At 37.1% G+C, this 23249-nt stretch overlaps 1 protein-coding gene across 1 annotated transcript in view; it reads left to right on the top strand.

The window, feature by feature from the left end:
* LOC150089209 (apoptotic protease-activating factor 1-like) overlaps positions 1-23249 on the top strand; it is a 188646-nt gene extending 165397 nt beyond the window's left edge. Inside the window, exons 15-17 of the mRNA XM_090389882.1 lie at positions 6695-6820; positions 9981-10100; positions 22971-23249. Coding sequence (XP_090246008.1) covers positions 6695-6820; positions 9981-10100; positions 22971-23249 — 525 coding nt within the window. The remainder of the gene's footprint in view (positions 1-6694; positions 6821-9980; positions 10101-22970) is intronic.

Genomic DNA, 23249 nt, shown 5'->3' with positions numbered 1-23249 from the left:
GCCATAAGAATAAAATCCATGCAAGACATGCAAAACAGCCAATCAGTATCTGGCTTCAAAAACAAGGTGTAATGGAGGACAGCATATCCAAGTTGACCAGGGAAATACTTCTGCCTGGAATGTGCAGTTTTTACTCTTTAAAAACCGGTTGAAAGTTGGGACATCCCTTTTTATATATTCACTCTTTGCAACGCACAGGGATGAATATTCTGACTTCTTGTCGATATATCTGTGGGATCTCTGTGTTTTCAAAATAAAATACAGGCTGGCCTCGATTAATGCGATTAATTTGTTCTGCGAGCGCAAAACGGAAACGCGTTAATCGAATGTAATAATCAATAGGAAAAATTATAATTGGTATTTGACCTGGAATGTCCATAAAGAATTTTAAAAATACATTTTAAATAACTTTTTAAATGTATACAATAAGATAATGAAAATAATTATGGAATTAAATGTCTATTGCATAAAACAGCAGTTTAAAAACTGTGCGCTGCAGAATATTTTAAATTCTCGAGAGAAACACAGCGATAATCGACACCTGTCGGAAACCGCGCGAACTATTAGCTCAAGGTAGTTCTCAGTTTCAACATTTCTTATTAAGTTGTTTGGACCTAACTACTTAATAAACGGAACTGTTAGGTATTTCTTTTGGTCTAGGTGCACTGTGAAAAAATTACTAAGACACTAAGGGTGCCGTGAACCAAGAAAGTTTGGGAACCTCTGACATAAAATACACAATGAAGAAATGATTGTTGCGTATATATTTGAATAGTGTGACTTTCTATTTTCATCAATCAATTTCCGATAGCCGACAACAATCTTCTCTGGGCCCTGGTGAAATAAATATTGCAGAGAACCTCAAACCTTTTGTTTGAGGTTCTCTGCGATACGAAATATTTCATCTAATTATTTTACCGTTATCTCCTTCATGGTAACATTTTCATCTGGCTCATTTAAAAATTTGAATTTTTAAATGCAAATTCACATTGACTTTATTAGCGGGAGACAAACAAGTAACAGTCTTCTTCCGATGGTTGATGGAACACACCGAGGTGGGCAGCAGGCAAACGTTTGTTTATTGCCCATCTGACACACGGTAAGCTTAACAAGTGATTCAAATTTTTTTCAACTATTGCATAAAAAATATATATATCGCGTTAACTGGAAATTTGCATCGTATATAATGAAAAGTGGTATAATTTTTTCATACTGGAAAACGCATTAATCGAACTCGAGTTAATATTAGTAACGGCCGCATGGTGCAAGAAAGCCTATGGCTTATGCTGCACCAGCCAAAAAAAAAACCAATGATAAAAATAAATAAATAAATAAAATAAAATAAAAATAAATAAAATAAAATAAAAATAAATAAATAACTAAATAAAAATAAATAAATAAATAAAATAAAATAAAAATAAATAAATAACTAAATAATAATAATTAATTAAAAAAAAAAAAAAAAAAGGAAATTAAACCTATCATCCTATGCGCTTCCCTTACCCAAAAGTACTATCCAGATGACCTTTGAATTTCCCCAAACTGTCGGCCTCTACCACCCATGAAGGCAACTTATTCCAGTAATTTATAACCCGATGGCTAAAATAAAACTTCCTGCAGTCCAATCTAAACATTTCCCCCCATAACTTGAATTTATGTCCCCTAGTTCTAGCATCATTTATAATCTTGAAAATTTCGTCCTCATTCATTTTACTGATGCCTCTCAGAGCCTTAAACACCTCAATCAAATCTCCTCTAAGGTGTCTAGTTTCCAAACTCTGCAACCCACATATTCGAAGTCTTTCTTCATAAGGACGCCCTTTTGCCGATCTCACCAGGCGAGTTACCCGTCTTTGCACCCTTTCAAGAAGCTCGATGTCTTTCTTTAGGTGCGGTCTCCATACTTGAACACAGTATTACAAGTGTGGTCTGACATAAGCCTTATATAATGGGATTATCACGTCCCTATCTCTACTTGCAAAAGTTCGATAGATCATCGATAGGACACCATGGGCCTTCCTTGCAACTTGTTTACAATCTCAGAGAATTTCATGTCTGACCGTATCGTAACACCCAAGTCCCTTTCCTCCAGTACTGGGTTTAGTTGAACTCCGCCAAGTGAATAAGTTATTTTGGGATTACTGTTTCCCAGGTGTAATACCTTACACTTTGTTGGATTAAAGCATAGCTGCCATTTTTCTGACCATTCCTGAAGTCTATCTAGGTCTCTCTGAAGAAGCTCAGCTTGACAGTGATCATTAACTACTCTACCAATTTTAACATCATCTGCAAATTTAGACATCACGCCCTCTATCCCTTCTTCATCAATGTCGTTTATGAAAATTAAAAACAACAGTGGTTCTAATACTGATCCTTGGGGAACCCCACTTCTTACCTCAACCCAATCTGAGGAATGGCCATTTATCACAGCCCTCTGCCTCCTGCCCTGAAGCCATCCTTCTATATCCATCTAAGGATTTTCCCAGTGATTCCAACCTGTTCCAGCTTATAAAGCAACCGCTCATGTGGGACTGAGTCAAAAGCTTTGCTGAAATCTAAATAAACAATGTCGAAATTATTCCCTAAATCCAGCTCGTGAGTGACCCTTTCGAAATAGCGAACCAGATTTGTTAAACATGATTTTCCCTTTACAAAACCATGCTGAGTATCCTTGAGAATTTCAATTCGATCCAAATGATCCTGAAGTCCGCCCTTGATCATTGCCTCCATGATTTTCCCTACTACTGAAGTCAGACTGACAGGTCAATAATTTCCAACTTCACTTTTAGAGCCACCCTTATGTATGGGAGATACATTTGCACTTTTCCAATCCAAGGGAATCTCCCTAGAGTCTAGTGATGCTCGCATAATTAGCCTCTAGGGAATCTCCCTAGAGTCTAGTGATGCTCGCATAATTAGCCTCAATGGTTCAATGCACTCGCTTGCCGCCTCCCTTAAGATTATAGGGTATATTCCAATCAACTCCAGGAGCCTTACTGGTCTGTAGGCTCGAAAGTTTTTTTATTAAATAATCTTGTGAAATTTCAATATCATTAATTACATATTTTTTAACTTGGCTCCCACAATTTCCCATTGCCACAAAAGGCTTTTCATTTGTAAATATCGATGCAAAATAACTGTTGAGTTCATCTGCAACGGCACTTGTGTATTTATTACTATCCCCTTTCCCTTACGTAAAGTTCCTATCTGGTTTGTCCTGCTCTTCTTGGCATTTATATATGTGAAGAATTCTTTATCCTCCCTCTTTGCTCTGTTTGCTAGTGATTTCTCATAAACTGCCTTTGCCTGTCGAACCTTTTCTGTGGCTCTATTACATATCACCTTGTAGCTGTTATAGGCTTCAGTACTTTTTATTGCTCTGTAACCTTTCCATGCCACCTTTTTCTGCTCAAGTAATGTGGCAACTTCACTATTCATCCAACTTGGAACCCTCCTCGTGGAGTATTTTTTTAATGGTATATACGCATTCAAGGCATCTGTGATTAATGTTTTAAAAGCGTACCACAGTTCAATTGTATTCATTCTCTGCGCGATATCTACCCAGTTAATAGAGGCCATGTAGTACCTTAAGGCATCGTAATTTCCTTTTGTGAAATTAAAACCCATTCCTTTGCCTTTACTTCTCATACCTCTCTCGTCATCATCCACCATAGAACTCTGTGATCACTTCCTGCTACTGGTTCCTCTACTGTCAGCCCTGTTATGTCATCTGATTCATGTGTGATGATGAGGTCTAGGATATTCTTTTCTCTAGTATTTTCCCTGACATGTTGATACAAATAACAGTCATCTAGTTGATTTAAAAATTTTGTTCCCCATGTTGAGTTTTCTTCCCATTTACTCCAATTAATTAGAGGCAAATTGAAATCACCTATAATAAGGCATTGACGCTTACTTGTCCATTCCATTTGCATGTAGAGGCTTTTGTCATAATCGTCACAATCACCTGGTCTGTAGATTACTCCTACTCGCATTATACCTTTGTTTCCAACTATCTCACACCATACAGACTCTATACTAGCATGTGAAATGTCTGAATCCGGGAAAGCTATCGTCGCACTCAGGCTGCTTCTGATAAGAAGTATTACCCCACCACCCCTTCTATCTACTCTATCCTTCCCAAATACATTATACAAGCCGTTCTGGAACTCATCATCCCCAATTTCCGGGTGGCACCACGTCTCTGTAAGCCCTATTATGTCCGCGTTACTTGTTTTAACCAGTAGTTCGAATTCGCTCATTTTATTGACGACACTTCTAACATTACTGTATAAACAATTAAGATTTACTGTTCTTGTATATTTAACAACTCTAACACAACCCTTGAAGTTTTTTAGGCTCTCTTCCTTGATATTAGCTACCCGCTCACGTGAAACGTTTCTGCCCCCAGAACATCTAGATAATACGTCCAGTTGGGGTAACAGATAAGAACTCTTAAGGTGTGTGCAAGAGTTACTTTGACCAATATTATCAGATAAACGCATGTCAGTATTACCCACATCCCCCCCCCACTAGCAGTTTCCCTGAACCTTTAAGGTATCCTCAATAATACTGGCAAAAACTTTTGCACCACCTTTGTTTAAGTGTATCCCGTCTCTACAAAACAAATTCCTTCTACCTACAAGTGTGGGCCATGCTGACAGAAATTTACCCCCTAAAGCCTTGCAGATTCCTTCAAGTCTTGAGTTAATCCACAAAGCTCTTAACATATAATCCCTCCTATTCTGTCTGGGCAGAATTGCAGACACATAGACATTATGGCCTAGCTCGCGACATTTCCTCAGCATGGTCCTATATTTTTCCAACAAATCGTCAGATCATGTACGTTTAATATCATTTGTCCCCACATGAATAATAATATTTTCTTTACCCCCTTTAAAATCTGACAATCTGTTGGTGACATCATCAATAGTTGCTCCTGGCAGACATACCCTGGTTCTGCTCCACCTATCTTTATTACAAAAAATATTCCCCGTTTCCCTGACAATGGAGTCTTCTAATAAAACAATGTCCTTTTTAACCAGAGTAGTTTGCACTTGGTTTTTCTATTTTGAGGCTTGAATCGGGTGTGCATCACTTGGTAGACTGCTGGAGTTTTGAGTCCCTGACGAGCTCCCAGATGCATTATTTTCGAGGGCAAGCACTCATTTTTTTAGGGACTCAAATTGTTCCATCAGTGCACCAAATTGTGATTTAAGATCGGTGTCATTTAAGAAAAGAATCCCCAGGTGAGGTAGGATTAGTCACCAGGTCGACCTTGGAAAACATTCCACAGGTTTCACAACGGATTAAATCATTACTCACACGGAAATAGCCGATGGCGATTTACGGGTGAGTCACGATACCCTGTAACGTGTTTAAGGCAGATCTCGTAACTACCATTATAAAATTAAATAATTATCAATAAAAGTAACTTTAAAAAATTATATCTATAATATTATTAAAATCAAACAGTTACAGGAAAACCTATAACAGAATAATCCAACAATATCCAAATAAATCAAATATTTAAAAGCACTATCCAAAAGTAAACCACTTAACTGAGGAGCCCTGTCTAAGCGCGTCCGCTCACCTCGAATGCCAACAGTCTTGCCCGAGTTATGCGAGGCCTGGCTGTAATCGCCTGATGGTCATGGTGGAGACATTTCTGATACCTCCCTCGTTGAAGTCGGTGGTGATTTGTATCACGATCACTCTACGGTTGCTGTATACAAGGATTTCCATTTAAAATGAAACTCTGTATACAGAAGTTAATGCTCAACAACAAACATGTGCTCTTCTTTAGTATCCCAAATAATACTCCATTTAAAATGGTAATAAGAATAAGTAAATGAATGCAAGACCAATTTGCATGGCCTAACTCTTCACATAACAGAATAGTTGGCTTACTCGCACATACCTGTATAAAATTTCAACATTAACATTTGCATTTTTAAGTCCTAAAAATCCACTTAAAATAAATCCTATATAGGATTTATTTTAAGTGGATTTTAAAGTCCCCTTTGCTAGATTCCTAGTCATGTTGAGCTTCCCTACATTACACATGGAAAGCCTGTCCTGATCTTAATCGCTGGATGTAAGATTTTATTTATTAATTTGAATTTTTATGTAAATTTTCCATATATCATCATCATATATTTCGTGCCACATGGCATAAACATGGACCTATATTGTTCTTTTATCACAATCAAAATGTTCTAGGAATGTACAACAGACTAACCAATGCAAAAATAATTAGCAGGCAAATGGCTTTCCATGGAACAGCTTGCTCCTCTACAAGATGTGGCACTTTTTTCAACTGTTGTTATTGTTGGGTTTTAGGTGCATCAAAAATTTAAATTATATTGCATCGTTTTGTGGCATGTCTGTAATGGGGTGTGTTCATGGGATGATTTATATGTCAGGTAGGATGAAAAACCTGGAATAACTCATAGGGGGCAACCCTACTCCCTTGACCTGAGATTGGCTAACTACAGCATTGACTGAAGAAGCCTTTAAATATTCCCCATCTTTGATGGGACTTAAATGATTCAACTTAACAAGAGTCTTTTTAAAGCAGTAATTAATTTTTATTATTCTGCAGTTCCAGTCTTACTGAATTAAGTTTTTATATTACATTATAATTTTATATGACAATTGGTTTTAACAATTTAAAAAAAAAAATTTAATTTAGGTGTGGAGTGTCAGCAGTGGAGAATTACTCAATTCACTGAGGCACTGTGAAAATAGAGTGACATCCTGTGATATTTCTGCATCTGGGACCAAATTGGCTTCAGCTTCTGTTGATGGTACTGTAAAGGTGAAGTATATTCATTGACTTTTTGTTCCTTTATGCCTGAAATAATGCCTTAATATTTTTGAATATTGTAAAGCTGTTGGATAGTTGATGTTGTAGCAGGTGGGTGAGTACACTTGCACTTGTTTTCAAATCCCCAGTAGTTGAAAATCAAATATGGATGCTTGATGTTTATGAAATTCTCATGTAAACACATTTATAGTATTCTAAAATCATAATGTGAGTGCAGGATGTGCTAACTCTGATGCCCCTGGCTGATTTTAAATATATGATTAACACGTATTTATTCTCTCTTCTAAATTGCATCTCATGGAGCCTTGATAGGAAGAACTGCATTGTGCACACAAAATACTGCAAACCCAGTCATACTTCTTTTATGAATTTCCTATTTTATGAAAGGAGTGAAATTTAAATATTGACTGCAGTTTATATATTGGCTTGGCTACTGTTTTATTCTCTGTATTATTAAGTAAGTGGACTAAGGCCTGACACTAATGGGCAGCATACAGAATACTGACAAAACATATTTGAGAAACAATATACAGTAGTTCTATTGTGAAACCTTTTGTGTAAATCTTAATTCTTCATTTATTGAAGTTTGCGTGAAACAACCACTAGCATATATCAAAATCCCAGTGACATGGCAGCGGTATTAAGCATCCACTCCAATCCCTCCCCCCTCCCCAGCATTATGGTCAGCACAGTTTTTCTGATCCCAAGGCCCATCTTTGACCCCTTCTCCCAGAAGTTAGTGCCAAAGAGGGACTAGGTCAACAAACTTGTAGAGCACAAAACAGTTACCAGAAGGAACTCTTCTTTAGAAATCATTTCTCACATGTAAAGAATTCCCATCTCACTCCTTCTTTTCCTGTTGGAGGGGGCCATAGAGAAGATGCCTTTCACCTTCCCTTATCATCCTAGAAAAGATCTCCAGGATAGGTAAAACCACCATGTGTTCTTCATAGGCAACAAAAATACAAATCGTCAGGGCTACCCGACCCCATTTGAGTAGGTATGTGAGTTAACTCTGGTTTTAGTTTTTCATTTTCTTATTACAGTTGAATACCTCAAGAAAGAGGTTGAAACAGGTTTTGTTTAAAGTGTTAGTGTAATTGTTTCAGCTTCAAAAATTTTATAAATTCTTATGTTAATTACATGCAATGAAATGCTCTCCTTATTTCATTTTCTCCCTTGAACAATTAATTCTGTTATGCCATCAATTCTGATATCAGAAATTTAAGAATTTATTCAATAAAATAAATTTATGTGCAAATAGATGATAACTGTTGTAATATAGAAACATGCTTTTATTTGTGTGTTTCTGTACATTGTGATGTATACATCTGATGTATCTATACATTGGAAACCACAAAAACCACTTATTCAATCACTCATGATCTGATCAGGAATGTCTGATATTTCTTATGGGGCCATTTCAGTCAAGTTTCTACCTCACATCTCGCCGATGACCACAGAGAACAGCAAGTTCTTGCATGTAAGGATCTTCATCAGTGTGCTTCCACTGCTGATCCACACTGTATTTCTTCCATCATTAATAGTGATAAATTTTGTGTGTGTGTGTGTGCGCGCGCGCGCGTATGCACGCTATGACTTCGAAACAGCCCCAAACCTCATAGTCTTCCACAGGGCTCAAAAATTTTAGGAAGGCACTCTCACTAAAATGGAAAGCTCATAGCTCTTGACTTGCAAAGAATTGTTCTTTATGAATTGCCCTTGCATGGCAGTGAACTAGGAATACTACAAAACAGTACTGTGGAAATTGCATGAAGGGACAGAAACATCTCAGAAAGTTAAAATAATACTTGGCATTTTCTGCATCCCAGAAGATGCATACACCATGATTTTCCCAGCTGGATTCTGCACTCAAAACGTTTTAGGAGAGGGAGAAGAGGAATGTTTCCACTGTTTCAGGGTTGAAGTGGTGCACCCATGTTTCATCCATATGGAGGAGTATGTCACACATTTGGTGTGTCATACTGCTCCTAAAACTGAGCTTAATCAGCTTCAAAAATTTGCATAATCTCATGACAAAACCTCACCTTTTCCCACTTCTGATGTGCATTCGGTGCTTTAAGGACCCACATCAAAGAAACTTTCTTCATTCCTAAGACATTCACCATAATATTGTCAATATTGTGAGCTCACTCATGGGAGAAGCTGAATGCTGTCTAAATGTACTTTAGTGTTATTCTGCGGTCTTGCATGATCAGGTCATGATTGAAATCTACATTTGCTACATTTGTTGACGTGTTAACAGGCAACTTATAACTAACACTGCAGGGTGCATCTTCAACACTGTTTCATCCATGCTTAAATTCTTCGACACTCTTTCATCCATGCTTAGCTTAAATTCTGCATGGTAAAAAAACTCATGTACCATGAGTTTTTGACCATGGCATACAAAAGACAAGATTTCCTCTAATGTTTGTTACATGCTTTCATGAATTTTTTTTGATGACATTCCTTTAAATGAAGGTACTCAATGACTACATGGTGCTTTGAACGGTTGACACCTTAATTCACCTTCCACACCTTCTTTCTGTAAAGTTAAAAGAATATAGTTTCAAATCTGAAATTTTCTACAAACACACAAGAAGTGTCACAGCACAGATTGGCAATATTGTCTTTCACAAAACCCTTTGTAATCTATATTGGGCTAAAAACTTTTCAAGAATGAAATGGCAGATGTTCTCCCCCCTCATTCTCCCAACATGGTCCCCGGTGACATCTTCCTCAAAATGAAAATCTAAAAGGACAAAGATTCAAAGACATTTTCAGAGATTCAAACTGAATTGTAGAAAGTGTTGGATAGCATCTTAAAACAGGAGTTCCAGAGATGCTTCAAACAGAGAAGTGCTGGATTGATATATAATCTCTAGAGGGTGAACTATGTTAAGAGGACAGCACCAACTTATAACTAACATAAGTCTAAATCAATTTTATTGTCCCAATCTGGAAACTTTTGGCTCTCTTTACTTTCCTATTAACAGAATGTTAATAGGAAATAAATAAAATCAACAAAAGTGCTCGTGTTATCGGCTAAATTGATTAAAAAATTTTGTAATCAGTTACAAATAACATGCACTCACATGGATACAAAAACTTCAGCCTTCTCCAATTAATAATAAAAAATTTTCTTTAGGTGTGGAATGCAAAAAATGGATGCTGCATAGTAACTCTGATGTGTAACACTTGTGTTAGATGTTGTCGGTTTTCTTCAGAAAGTTTTTTGGTTGCTGGAGATGATTATGGTATAATAAAAGTAAGAGCATTCTTCTCATTACTATATATGTGTGTGTGTATATATATATATATATATATATATTTTTTTTTTTTTTTAAAAACTTTTGTAAAATTATTTGATGTACACAGTCAACTCTCTGAGTACCCACAATAGTAAAGGGAAAAAACACTGATGATAAAAAAATAGAATATACAATTAATAAAAATTAGATTTTGGGAAAAAAAAACATCTAAAATTATTATAGAAATTCGTTTCTTGAATTCAGCATCAGAAGTGCTTGTGGCACTGAGATGCATTTTGTCTTTGTACAACTGAGTTTGATGAAGCACTATTGATAGTACTCTTGCTAGGCCAGAGACGAAATGGCTGTTAAAACTAGGAGATGCATATTGACTTAGTTGTAGAAATCTATACCCCTACTCCTTCCAATAACATTAGAAGAAGTAGCCACAACATTTCTACAAAATGGGGAGCATACACCCTACCCCACCCCCAATATTTCCTCTGCTTAGGGCTGTTTTACATGTCACTTCTGCTTCATACACTTATAAAAACAAGACTGGCACATGCGGCACAAGCAGTTGCCTGCTAATGCAGTGTGAAAGACTGCCCCATTGCCATGTTTCCAACAATTTTCTTCATCTGTTCAAGTTGCTGGAATGCTGTGGAAAAAGTGCTGCACTATAAAATAAAGAAAATATAAAATGTTGTAGTACTTTGCCACTAATAACATTAGTCTACGTAGAGCAGTGTCCATTTATCCATTGCAGTAACTTGCCCTTAATGCCATACCGCTCCAATTTGTACAGCAGTCTTCCATGTGCAACAGTATCAAAAGCTTTCCTGAAATCCAAGTATATGATATCAAAATTATTTTTAGCATCCAGTTCCTTTGTGACCACGTCGGTTTTTTTTTTCTTTTTTTTGTTAGTTGTTGGCACATCGGCTTCTGTGGCCATAATGCACCTCCCAAGGTTTTTTTTTTTTTTTGCACTACTCTGATCCAAACCCGAGGTGGGATTCGAACCCGTGACCTTTGGCTTGCCAGGCAGGTACTTTACCCACCCGGCTAGCCTGGTCTGCACCACGTTGTAGTATCCAATCAAAATTGGTCAGACAAGACTTCCCTTTAACAAACCCATGCTGTGTCTGAACTATTGCTGCTGTCTTGTCTATCCTGTATCACCTCTTTAACCAGTGATTCCATTATTTTCCCCAGAACAGAAGTTAAACTAATAGGTCTATAATTATTTGTGTCATCCTTTGAAAACCCCCTTTGTGAATCGGAGATACATTTGCACATCCCCAGTCAATGGGGACCTCCCCTGACTCTAAGGATGCTCTCATAATCATGGCTAAGAGTTTGCTTATTTCCCTTGCTGCCTCCTTCATTATAACTGGATAGATTCTATCTGTCCCAGGTGCCTTTTTCAATTCCTACTATTAGTTCACACTCTCCCTATATATATTTATATATCTTGTTCAAATTTTCAATCGTTAATAAACTACTTTTTATTCATCCACTCAAGTTCAAATAAATTTTTTTAAACTTGTAGTGGATGACACTTGATGTTAATACAGTTTTTTCAAATATTAATTCATTAATTAAATTTAATTAATTAATTTTAGTTTTATATGGGAGAAAAAAATTTCTCTTATATAAGATATTTAGCAGGATATAAATTTAGGAATAAGTACCATCAGTGGCGAAGCGTGTAGATCGCTGGAAAAAAATTTCTTTTTCAGATTCTTTTTTCATTCTGGGTTCTAGTCTGAGTCAAGGAGGGAACAAAATGGAAAATGAAACATGTGGATAAAAATAATAGTCCAACACCATATATAGAAAGGAAAATTGCAAGGAAATTCGCTTTCTATTTTGCCACTTAATATTGTGATTCTGTCATATGTATATACATATTTACAGGTGACCCCCGCTTAACGCTGATAATGCGTTCCGGAAAAACAGAGCGCTAAGTGAATCCGCGCTAAGCGAATCGAGCGCCGCATTCCCATAAGGTAACATATGTATTTGTGAGTTGCAGTCGGTGCCATAGGATATTTCCTAATCAATAATAAACGGTAGTGGAAAGATGCACAAATGTCAGTCAAAATATTTGTACATATAAAATATTCTGCATTACATACGATATAATTATATGGTAACTATTTACTTAACAAAATTAAACTTAAAATTCCAATTAAAATCATGAATTTAATTGATCTAAATTGATTTAATTTAATTATGAAAAATGTGTCGATTTTGGGTTAAACTTTGGCCTTCTTCCAAATAAACTAAAAGGAGTATTAATTTTAAATCCCCCGCAGTTTAATTACCACCCAACAATAAAGTCAACCGATCCTTCGCCGCTTTGAAACCTGGCATGTTTTTTTCTTCTTTCAATATGAAACTTCTTTTAGGCATTCGTTTCCACAAAAGTCCTGCTTCATCTATGTTATAAACTTGTTGAGAAGTATAATGCACAATATCCCTCTTCAATAATTTTAACAGGTTCTTTTTTGAAAGTTTCGGCTCCTTGATCTGCACTTGCGGCTTCTCCCTGGATTTTAAATCTATTCAACCAGCCCTTACTAGTTTTAAATGGTTCCAATTTTTTTTTTTTTTTTTTAGGTGAGTTTTCTTCAGATCATCATATAGGCTAATCTCTCTCTCTTTTTTATTATTTATAATATTTAACTTAACTGAATTCTGCATTGGATATTATCTTCAATAAAATTACTTAGTCTTTCCATTTCAATCCTAATAGCCAGCCTAATCCTAGTTGCTTGCAGTGGAACAGCTATCTTTCCCGCTGCTAAAATTAATTCATTATTTTTTTATAATTGTTCTTACAGTTAAACTTGCACTTGTCTTTGACCGGATCGATTCGCTTCAAAACGTCTAATTTAATTTTCAAATTCAGTCTTTTTCTTACATTTATAGTCTTCTTACTGCGCCCAGACGTTGCTTTTTCATTCTTATCCGCCATTATTAACTCTTCGAAAATGTAACTGCGTAGGTTGCATTAATTATGATACAGTGTTCAAGTAAACTGTCCGTTTCGCACGATGTCTAATACTGTACTGATTGATGACTAGACTTCGGATAAATGCATATAACGCAAATATTACAAGCAATATACTTGATAATTTTTTAAAATGTTGATCTCGGAACTACGTAACAAGTCACTGTACTGCAATTAAATTAGCGCGCGAGAGAATTTCACTGAGCGTGGGAATATTTCTCAAGTCTGTGTGGGAAACGTTTTAACCGTATTTTTATATTCATTTTAATGCTATCGACTCCATCAAATGAAACAATTTCGTTAAATATGCCAAAAATGCAATCTGTAAAAGAGCGTTATAGTGATCTGTGACAGCGTGATAGTCAGATACGGGTTATAATATAAGAACAGCGTTATAGCGAATCAGCGTAAAGCGAACCGCGTTATAACGGGGGCCTGCTGTATATTAATTGTAATTATTTAATAAAAAGTAACTAAAATAAAATTTTTCTTTGTTGACCTAAGTAGGAATTGACTTTAAAAATTTTTTTTTTATATTACTTGTTTTGTTTAACTTCAACAATTTTTCCTCCACTTTGCTCTCAGTTATCACAAAATCACTTAGCTCCCTGTTAGAGTTTGATAAACTTCTGACATTCCCCTCCTTGAATAACTCTTCATGGGTGAATGTAGATGCAAAATACTTTCAGTTTTTCAGCTATTTGAGCAGGATCATCAATAGTCAAACCATCTATGTTAAGTGGACCAATCTAATTCCCTTTTTTCTGAATCCCCTTCCTTCTAGAGTTTACATAAGTAAAGAGCTCTTTGCTGTTTTCTTAAAAGATCGTAGTTACATCTTTAAGTAAATCTCATATCAGTACACTGTGATCACTGTCACCTAGTGGTTTCTTTATCTGAAAATTCTTAATCCATGCCCCATGTATTATCCACTGCTGATAATCAGATCAAGGGTTATTATTCCCTCTGGTTGTCCCTCGAACATGTTGTTGTAGAAAACAATCCTCCAATAAATCCACAAAAGTCTTGCTAGCATGCGAGTAACAACCCACAAGTTCCAGTCAATATCTAGAAGATTAAAATCTCCCATTATAAGACATTGTGATTTACTGGCCCATTCTATTTCTCTGCTGTTATTTGTTGTTGTTATTTGGTTTTTAGGAGCATTAGCAACTAAGGCCATATTGCTCCGGGGCATATGCGTTGGTCATTTCCTGACCTTTCCGCATTTGGTGGTTACGGGCTCAAACCCCAGTCTGATCAAGAAGCGTGTGCTACGCACTGCTGCTCCTTCCCACCTGGCTACGGAGGCGCCCTATTTCTCTGCACAACTGTTCATTGTACTCATCAGCGTCATTAGGCCTATAACTTACTCCTACTCTCATTTTTCCCTTTCCAAGTGTTTGTCGTACCAAACAAACTCAACATTGTACTGTCCACCTGTGTCAACTGGACGCACTTCCTTAGATTTTATGTGTTTCTTAACCCCTGCTCCACGTCTGTCCTTTCTGTACACATTGTACTCCCCAAATTCAAATTTTGCGGCCCCGGATGCCAAGCGATTTTCTGAGCTCTATAAAGTGATTCAAAGCGTTCTCCTTTAAAGGAATCACTCTTCTTTTAAGTTCACCGTTAGTTTCTCTTAAGTTCTTAAAAAAAGCACTGTAGACTACATCTTACAAGTTGTAAGTTAAGTCAGGAAAGAAAAGACAACTTTTCTTTTAATTTTATTAGAGTTACTAACCCAACTAACCTAACAACCGCTTGGCCACTCGTGGCATTACTCCTGCCTCCCCGTGGCGGGGCCGGTAACCTGAGTGGGAAAGCCAACCCTCAAGGCCAAAAGGAGTACAAAATGGACAAAGAAACCTTTCCCTCACTTGATCAGTTGAGATCACAAGACCAACCCGATCATGACTCTTATCAAAATCAAAATAAAAGACAAAAAACAGATCTATGTCAACAAGATCACCCAGCCTTTCTCCTTATTCATTCTGTTTCAGATTCTCCTGTTAGCAAATTATCCCCATTTCTAATCCAGAAATGCTTGGAAAATGCTGCAGGATCACCGAAGATGGTAAAGCGATTACAGTCTGGAGATCTGCTGGTAGAGACAATGAAGCCAAAACACTCAGAATTTTTATTGAAACTGACTACTTTTGGTGGAATTCCCGTGAAAATAACGCCTCATGCCACTCCGAATACATCAAAAGGAGTTATAGCAGAGTGGGATCTGATTAACATCTCAGAGGATGAAATTGTACAAGAATTGACAGATCAAAAAATAATACATGCAAAAAGAATATTAATCCGGAAAGATGGAGAATTAAAGCCAACAAGGAACATAATACTGACCTTTAGTACCCCAAACTTACCAACAATGGTTAAAGCAGGGTATCTGAATTGTCGTATACGTCCATATATACCAAATCCCATCAGGTGTTACAAATGCCAGAAATATGGACACTCCCAGGTAGCTTGCCGTGGCACTATGATTTGCCCAAACTGTGGTTCAACAGAACACACTCAAGCTGATTGTACCGTAACCTCCTTCACCTGTCCCAATTGCAAAGGTAACTATCCGGCATATTCAAAAAATTGTGAAATGTGGAAAGTGGGGAAAGAAATACAAAACAGAAAACAAAGTAACGTATCAGGAAGCCAAAAAGCACATCATGCAGTTTATGCCAAAACGCACGTATGCACAAGCAACCAAACACAATCATTCTATTGCTACTCAAACTGACATTGCAGTCCCTCCAAACATTTCTTTTGCAGATTGGGCCAGGTCCGTGCTTAATGCTAAGCCACAACCTGCCAAACACAAGCAACTGGAACAAGCAATTAATACACCAATTTCAGTTCCTCCTAATGTGCCTGAAACTACAAAAAAAGCAGAAAAAATAGTACCTACAGATCATGCTCAGACCAAGAAAGAGTTCCCTATACATATGGATGTTGACAACAAAACTGACCAAGAAGAAACTATATTAGAACTTCATGCAGAAGGACACATGGATACAGAGAGACCGGTTTTCCCCAAAAAAGACAGAAATAAATCAGATCGTTATAAACAAACTGCTTCAAAAAAACAGACAGATCAAAACACAACTCCTAAAAGCAAGTAATGCAGCACATACTTCAATGGAATTGCAGAGGCATACGAGCCAATATTGATGATATATATGACCTGATTAATAAGTACAATCCAGTGAGTGTTTGTCTGCAAGAAACAAATTTAACACCACAGGTAACCCTCTCAATTAGAAACTTCACAATGTACAGAAAAGACAGGAATACTGCAAAATCCGCACATGGAGGAGTAGCAATACTAGTTAACTCTAAAATCCCAGTTCGACATATCTCTCTACAGATTGACTTAGAAGCTGTTGCTGTGCGTATTGTGCTTGGAATAACACTAACTCTTGTTTCAATATACCTCCCACCAAACAGACTTTTCATGCTTAAAGAACTAGAAGATCTTATAGCACAATTGCCAAAACCTTTCTGCCTTTTTGGAGATTTCAGTGGGCATCACCCGTTGTGGGGATCTTCAAGCATGGATAAAAGAGGACATATGATAGAGACATTACTGAATCAACAGCAGTTAACCTTGCTAAATACTGGCCATCACACTTATGTCCATCTACCCACAGACTCCTCTTCAGCAATTGATCTGTCAATCTGTTCCCCAGTATGGAGTGGTCAACCTTATATGATCCACACAACAGCGATCATTTTCCAATTATATGTAAAATTCAAACAAAACAATCCCACTCTCCAGATTACAGAGTAAAATGGAAATTCACAAAAGCGAACTGGACAAAATATTCATTCTGTATTAATTTTGATGATCAATTTATTAAAACCCAACCAATAGATAAAGTCACAGAGCACATCACCGCACAAATTTTGGCAGCAGCTTCTGAGGCAATTCCTCAATCCTCTGCAAACCAAAAAAGACATGCAAAACACTGGTGGAATGAGGCCTGTAAGAGTACAAAACGAGAAAAAAATAAAGCTTGGAACCTATTTCGTAGATTTCCTACAACAGCCAACCTCATTTTATATAAAAAACAAAAGGCAAGGGCACGACAAATCAGGAAACAAGTCAAAAAAGAAGCGTGGATAACATTTGCCAGTACCATTACGAAGGACACCAGCAGTCGGCTAATATGGAAGAAAATCCAACAATTAAATAATAAGTACATTCCCTTCTCTGCTCCAATCTTGATTAAGAATGGACGAGAACTCCAAAGGAAATAGGCGATTTCCTTGGAGAGACCTTCAGTCAAATATCATCGGCTTCTGCGTACGACAATCCTTTTCTGAAAATCAAAGCCTGTGCAGAAAAATATAAATTAAATTTCAACACCAACCAATCCCTTCCTTATAATCAACCATTCATCCTAGCTGAACTTCAAGAAGCTCTAAACAGATCAGCAAACAGCTCAGCAGGACCGGACGGAATCTATTATATAATGCTTAAACACCTAAATAATGCAGCTTTAAGATTATTACTAGTATTCTACAACCGGATATTTCTTGAATGTGTTTATCCTTCCTCATGGCATCATTCTGTAATTCTTGCCTTTCCAAAACCAGGAAAGGATCAATCGCTTCCACAAAACTACCGATCAATTTCCCTAACCAGCTGTTTGAGTAAAACACTAGAAAAAATGATACATAGGAGATTAAAATGGATACTAGAAAGCAAAATGCTACTATATCAACCAATATGGTTTCAGACAAAACAGATCCTGTTTGGACCTTATGGTAAGAGCCGAAACTAACATTCGGAATGCATATGTTAAAAACGAACATCTGGTAATGGTGAGTCTAGATATTGAAAAGGCATTCGATACCACATGGAGGTATGGCATTCTTCGAGAGCTGTATACTCTAGGGTTGAGAGGACACATACCTCAATTCATCCAGAACTTCCTCAAGTGCAGAACCTTTCAAGTTCGTCACCAGAATGTACTTTCACAATATTTTATTCAAGAAGGGGTGCCTCAAGGGTCCATACTTAGTCCTACCCTCTTCGCAATTAGACTAAATACCATGATGCAGAATATCCCCAAAACCGTAGAAATATATATGTATGCCAACGATCTTGCTATATCATGCCATTCACCAACCATTAACAGCATAGAGAGGCAGTTACAACTTACCATAAATAAGTTAGAGACATGGACTGTAGAAAATGGTTATCGCCTGTCAAAACAAAAGACAACTGCAGTTCATTTCTGTAAAAAGCGCAGATTACATCCAGAGCCTGAACTTAAGTTAAAAAACCAACCAATCCCTCTTGCCAGCAATATCCGCTTTTTAGGTTTAATATTAGATACTAAACTTAATTTTTCCATGCACATAACTTATCTCAGAACTCTCTGCTTGAAAAAACTCAATATACTCAGAGCCATCTCCGTCATGGCATGGGGTGCAGATAGATGCACTCTCCTGCATTTGTATCGTTCGCTCATCAGGTCTCATCTAGATTATGGTTCAATAGTATACGACTCAGCTAGGAAAACTGTACTTACAAGACTGAATACAATACTTCGCACTGCTCTTGGAGCTTTTCGAACATCTCCGGTCCAAAGTCTCTATATAGAGGCATACGAACCACCACTCCACCTCAGAAGGAAAATGTTACTCCTCACCTATGCAGCCAGGATTAAAAGTCTTCCAGATCATCCGAATCAACCGCTGCTTTTCAATCCTGAAAGGATAACATTCTATAACAATAAACCCACTGAAAATAGACCAACTGGTATTAGACTACAAGATTTGATGCATTGCTGGAATGTTCATTTTGAAAACATACTCAAAGAAACCAAAATATCTGATCCGTCTTGGTCCTCAAACCCACCTTACTGTGATACCTATTTCCAGCAATGGGGAAAAAAGTCAATGGAAAGCTGTTACATCAAGAAATTGCACGAAGCACATGCCGCTAGCAATGCATAGAGCTGCTTGATATATACTGATGGCTCAAAATCAGATGATGCCATAGGTGCTGCAGCAGTCTTTCCCACATTTACAGTATCTGTATCTCTCCCGACTGAATGTAGCAGTTATACTGCAGAACTTTATGCAATCCACCTAGCTATATACAATATCAATATCTGTCTCAACACTAATAGTCTAATTTATACAGACTCTATGAGTGCGCTTTCCGCAATAAGTAACAATTTCTCAACCCCACATCCCATAATAAAAGAAATCCAGTCTCGTCTAAATCATTTGAGGAATGTGAATCATACCATAAGTTTCTGTTGGATTCCAGGGCATGCTGGAATCACAGGTAACGGAAACAGCAGACCAGGCAGCTAAGCACCCAAAGAGCAACGCACCTCCATCTTACCAAGTACCCTATATAGATTTATTAAAACATATCAGACGTATCTGTAGGGAACAATGGTTAAACATTTGGAAGACACAGACAAACAATAAATTATTTGAAATTAAACAAGAACCACAAATATGGAGCTCGAGCTTGAGGAAAAAGAGGCATGAAGAAGTAATACTGGCAAGATTGCGCATAGGGCACACACACCTGACCCACTTGTTCCTGCTCATGGGCGATGTATGCATGCATTGTTCCTGTACCCTCCTGTATGCATGCATTGTTCATCACAACTTACAGTTCGACATATTCTGTTAGATTGTTCGTATTACTCCCATATCAGAAATACTACCTTCCTTTCCCTGACACAAATGCAAGAACCTTTATCACTAACCCACCTATTGGGAAACAATGCCAATCTGAATGAGCTTTTCGCTTATCTCAAGCAAACTAGACTTTATGAATGTATCTAATAACAAATAAGGCAAACTCCGGTACCATTCCAAATATTTGAATAGGCACATTTTGGCCACAGTTGCCCTTGTGCCGAAAAAACCTCTACACCAACAACATTCAAATTTTGCACTGCTTATATCTGTGTGACATGTCTGATATCCCAACAACCTTTGATGTCTTGATCAGCACTTCATCAATTTTATTTACTATACTTCTAGCATTAGTGTATGTGCAAGTATACATACACTTGTTCTTACTCTTAGTTACCCTAACACAGCCCATGTATTTACTTGTTCCATGATGACTCCCAGCAGCTCTTGAAATCCCCCAGAAACTTGCTCTTTAGGCTGCTGTTCATTACAATAGAAGCAGTGCAAGAATCACTTTTGCTTTTGCCTGCAGCTACCGTTAAATCTTTTAGTCTGTGAATCCCTCCAAACTAGCAGTTTTCCAACCCACCTAACACTGCCTCGATAGCATCAACAAATATTCTTGCAACCTTTCTATTTAAGTGTATCCCATGCCATGAATCAGTCTCTCCTGTTAGCAAGCACAGACCATGCTGAAAAAAAATTTTACCAATGAGCCTTGCACAGTCTCTCCAGGGTCAAATTGATTGACAAGACTCATCATATACTCCCTCCTATCATGTCTGGGCAGAATTGCAGACATTTTCAAATTTAACCCTATCTTGTGACTTTTTTTTTTCCAGCATTGACCTGCACTTGTTAAGTAAATCTGCAGATATTTTACTCTTCTTGCCATTATTGCCAATGTGTACAACAATATGCCCTTAAAAGATTATACCTGCTCTACAACAACATCAACTTTTGCCCCTGGCAGACATACCCTAGTCCTGTTCCACCTATCCTTTTTGCATACTATATTCCCCCTGATAGAGTCACCGCCAGTAACTGGTTCCTATGGGACGAGCACATTCTGCCTTGGAGATTGCCACTGTGTTGCCTGATGCATGGGAATGAACTCTGGTGTTGAGTTGGGCAGCTGAGAGCTTGATGGGCCCCTCATATTAATTTCTTCGAGGGCATTTACCCACACCTCAAACTCTCATAGATGCCCATCAGAATGCTGAGTTGGCCCTAATTTCTTCACAGTCTCTGCACCTAGCAAACATTTCACATTTTGCACATTGTTTTAGACTGTGATGTGCAGAATTGCCCCCCTTTGGTTCTCCTGTGAGCCACAGCACTTTGGGTATTCTGTGAACGCTGCTATATAATACTGAATTTAAGGCATGTTTATACTAAATCTTAAAGAAAACAATAGAGTAAAGGCATCAAGGCCTTCAACCAACTGGAACCAAAATCTATGAAAAGATCGTCTATTTGCATACCATACGTACCTACATTAGCAAGGAAATATGGAGTCTGCACATTTACAGATAGAACTCATTAACAGATAATAAAAGATCCGGCCAACAGCCCCTAGTGGACCGATTTATAAAACAGATTGAAATTGTGGAGGTACCTACATAGGGGAATCTTACAGGTGCTTCTGTTCCAGACTGAAAGAACATAAAAAGATATGTCCAATATGGGAGAATAAACAAATCAGACACTGCCTTCCATGCATTTCAGTGCAGAGATATTTGGCAATTTAGCAACCTTATAAACAGAAAACAGTGTATAGAATTTGTTCAACAGTATTTCAACATCCTTAAAGAGATGATAGTAGACCTTAAAAACTTCAGGCAAGACGGCCAACCCCCCACTGTCTTAACCACAACCTAGGAAGTCTTTGGGAATGAAGCTTAGATAACAATTCCAAAAAATCAATCCTGAGTCACATTTGAACTACAAGAAGCACTGGGCTCTAGAATAATCAACCTGGCAACCTACCGCTGGCCAGTCAACATCCAGACCAAAGCCCAGCACAGATATAAAAAATGAGCTGTTAACAGCTACCCGTGACTGAATGAAGGCCATTCAGCAAGAGGAGGAGGCTGTTAACAGATAAGCTAGCTTCTTATTTTTTACTTTACTTTAGTATTAGCCATATGGTACAAGGCTTATGCTGCACCAGCCAAAAAAAGAAAAAAAGAGTAAACTAATAATAATAAAATTAAATAAATAATAAAAGAAAAGGAAATAGACAACCTATGTATTTCCCTCATCCTGTTGGTAACCGTCCAGCTGACCTTTGAATTTCCCCAAACTGTCAGCCTCAACCACCTATGTAGGTAACTTATTCCAGTAATTTATAACTCGCTGGCTAAAATAAAGCTTTCTGCAATCCAGTCTAAACCCCCCCCCCCCATAACTTGAATTTATGGCTCCTAGTTCTAGAATCATTTATATCAACCACCTATGTAGGTAACTTATTCCAGTAATTTATAACTCGCTGGCTAAAATAAAGCTTTCTGCAATCCAGTCTAAACTCCCCCCCCCCATAACTTGAATTTATGGCTCCTAGTTCTAGAATCATTTATAACCATAAAGATTTCATTCTCATCCATTTTACTTTTGCCTTTCAGAGCCTTAAACACCTCAATCAATTTACCTTTACCTTTATTTGTATAAAATTTACAAATTATGGATAATTGGATGTTTGTAGTATTGCATAATTAATAATTGTAACAATTTGTTTTTCTGCCCTTTAGTACAGCCAAGTATGGTCTGATGATGGGTTCTGGCAAGGTTCCCAAAACGTTACCTAATTGTATAGTATATTTAGCCGATAAGGCTAAATAAACAAACACCATTTCCTAATTATCTTACTTTTAAGTTTGTTTTATTGTGAATTTTCTTTTTTAGAAAATGAATTTTCCTGGATTGTTAACTTTTCTTGATTTCTGTGACATTTCAATTATAGATCAAGCAGGGTTGCAGTTTTGAAGGGTTTTGTTAAAGTGCACACTAGTTAAAGAAAATTTCCAAATATCACTGCAAACATTTAATAGTAGACATATACAATGCAGTACACAATAAAAAATAAAAAAAAATTTAACTTTTTTTTTTTTTTTTTTTTTTCATTTAAATTTAAAATTTTTACATTTGTATTATAAATTTTATTAAAAATTTCCTATTTTATTTACAGATGTGGAACTTAGATGAGACATTTAAATTATCCCAAGAATTTAGAGGTCATAACAGCTGGGTAAATGATATTGTTTTTTCTGCTACTGGCTCCAAGTTTGTATCAGTGTCTGATTCAGTTAAATGGTGGGATGTGAATGGAACATCCTTGCAGACCTTTAAACTCAGTGGAAATTTCACAAACAGAATTTTTGCCTCTCCTGACTTCTCTGTGTTTGTAACTGTGAATAGAGGAATAGCTTACATTCTACAAAAGATCCTTCCATTGCATGAATCATAA

This window comes from Mastigoproctus giganteus, chromosome 2, assembly GCF_048544385.1.
Source record: "Mastigoproctus giganteus isolate SK-2022 chromosome 2, ASM4854438v1, whole genome shotgun sequence".
Lineage (NCBI taxonomy): Eukaryota > Metazoa > Arthropoda > Arachnida > Uropygi > Thelyphonidae > Mastigoproctus > Mastigoproctus giganteus.
This window is presented reverse-complemented; position numbering and strand designations above follow the sequence as displayed.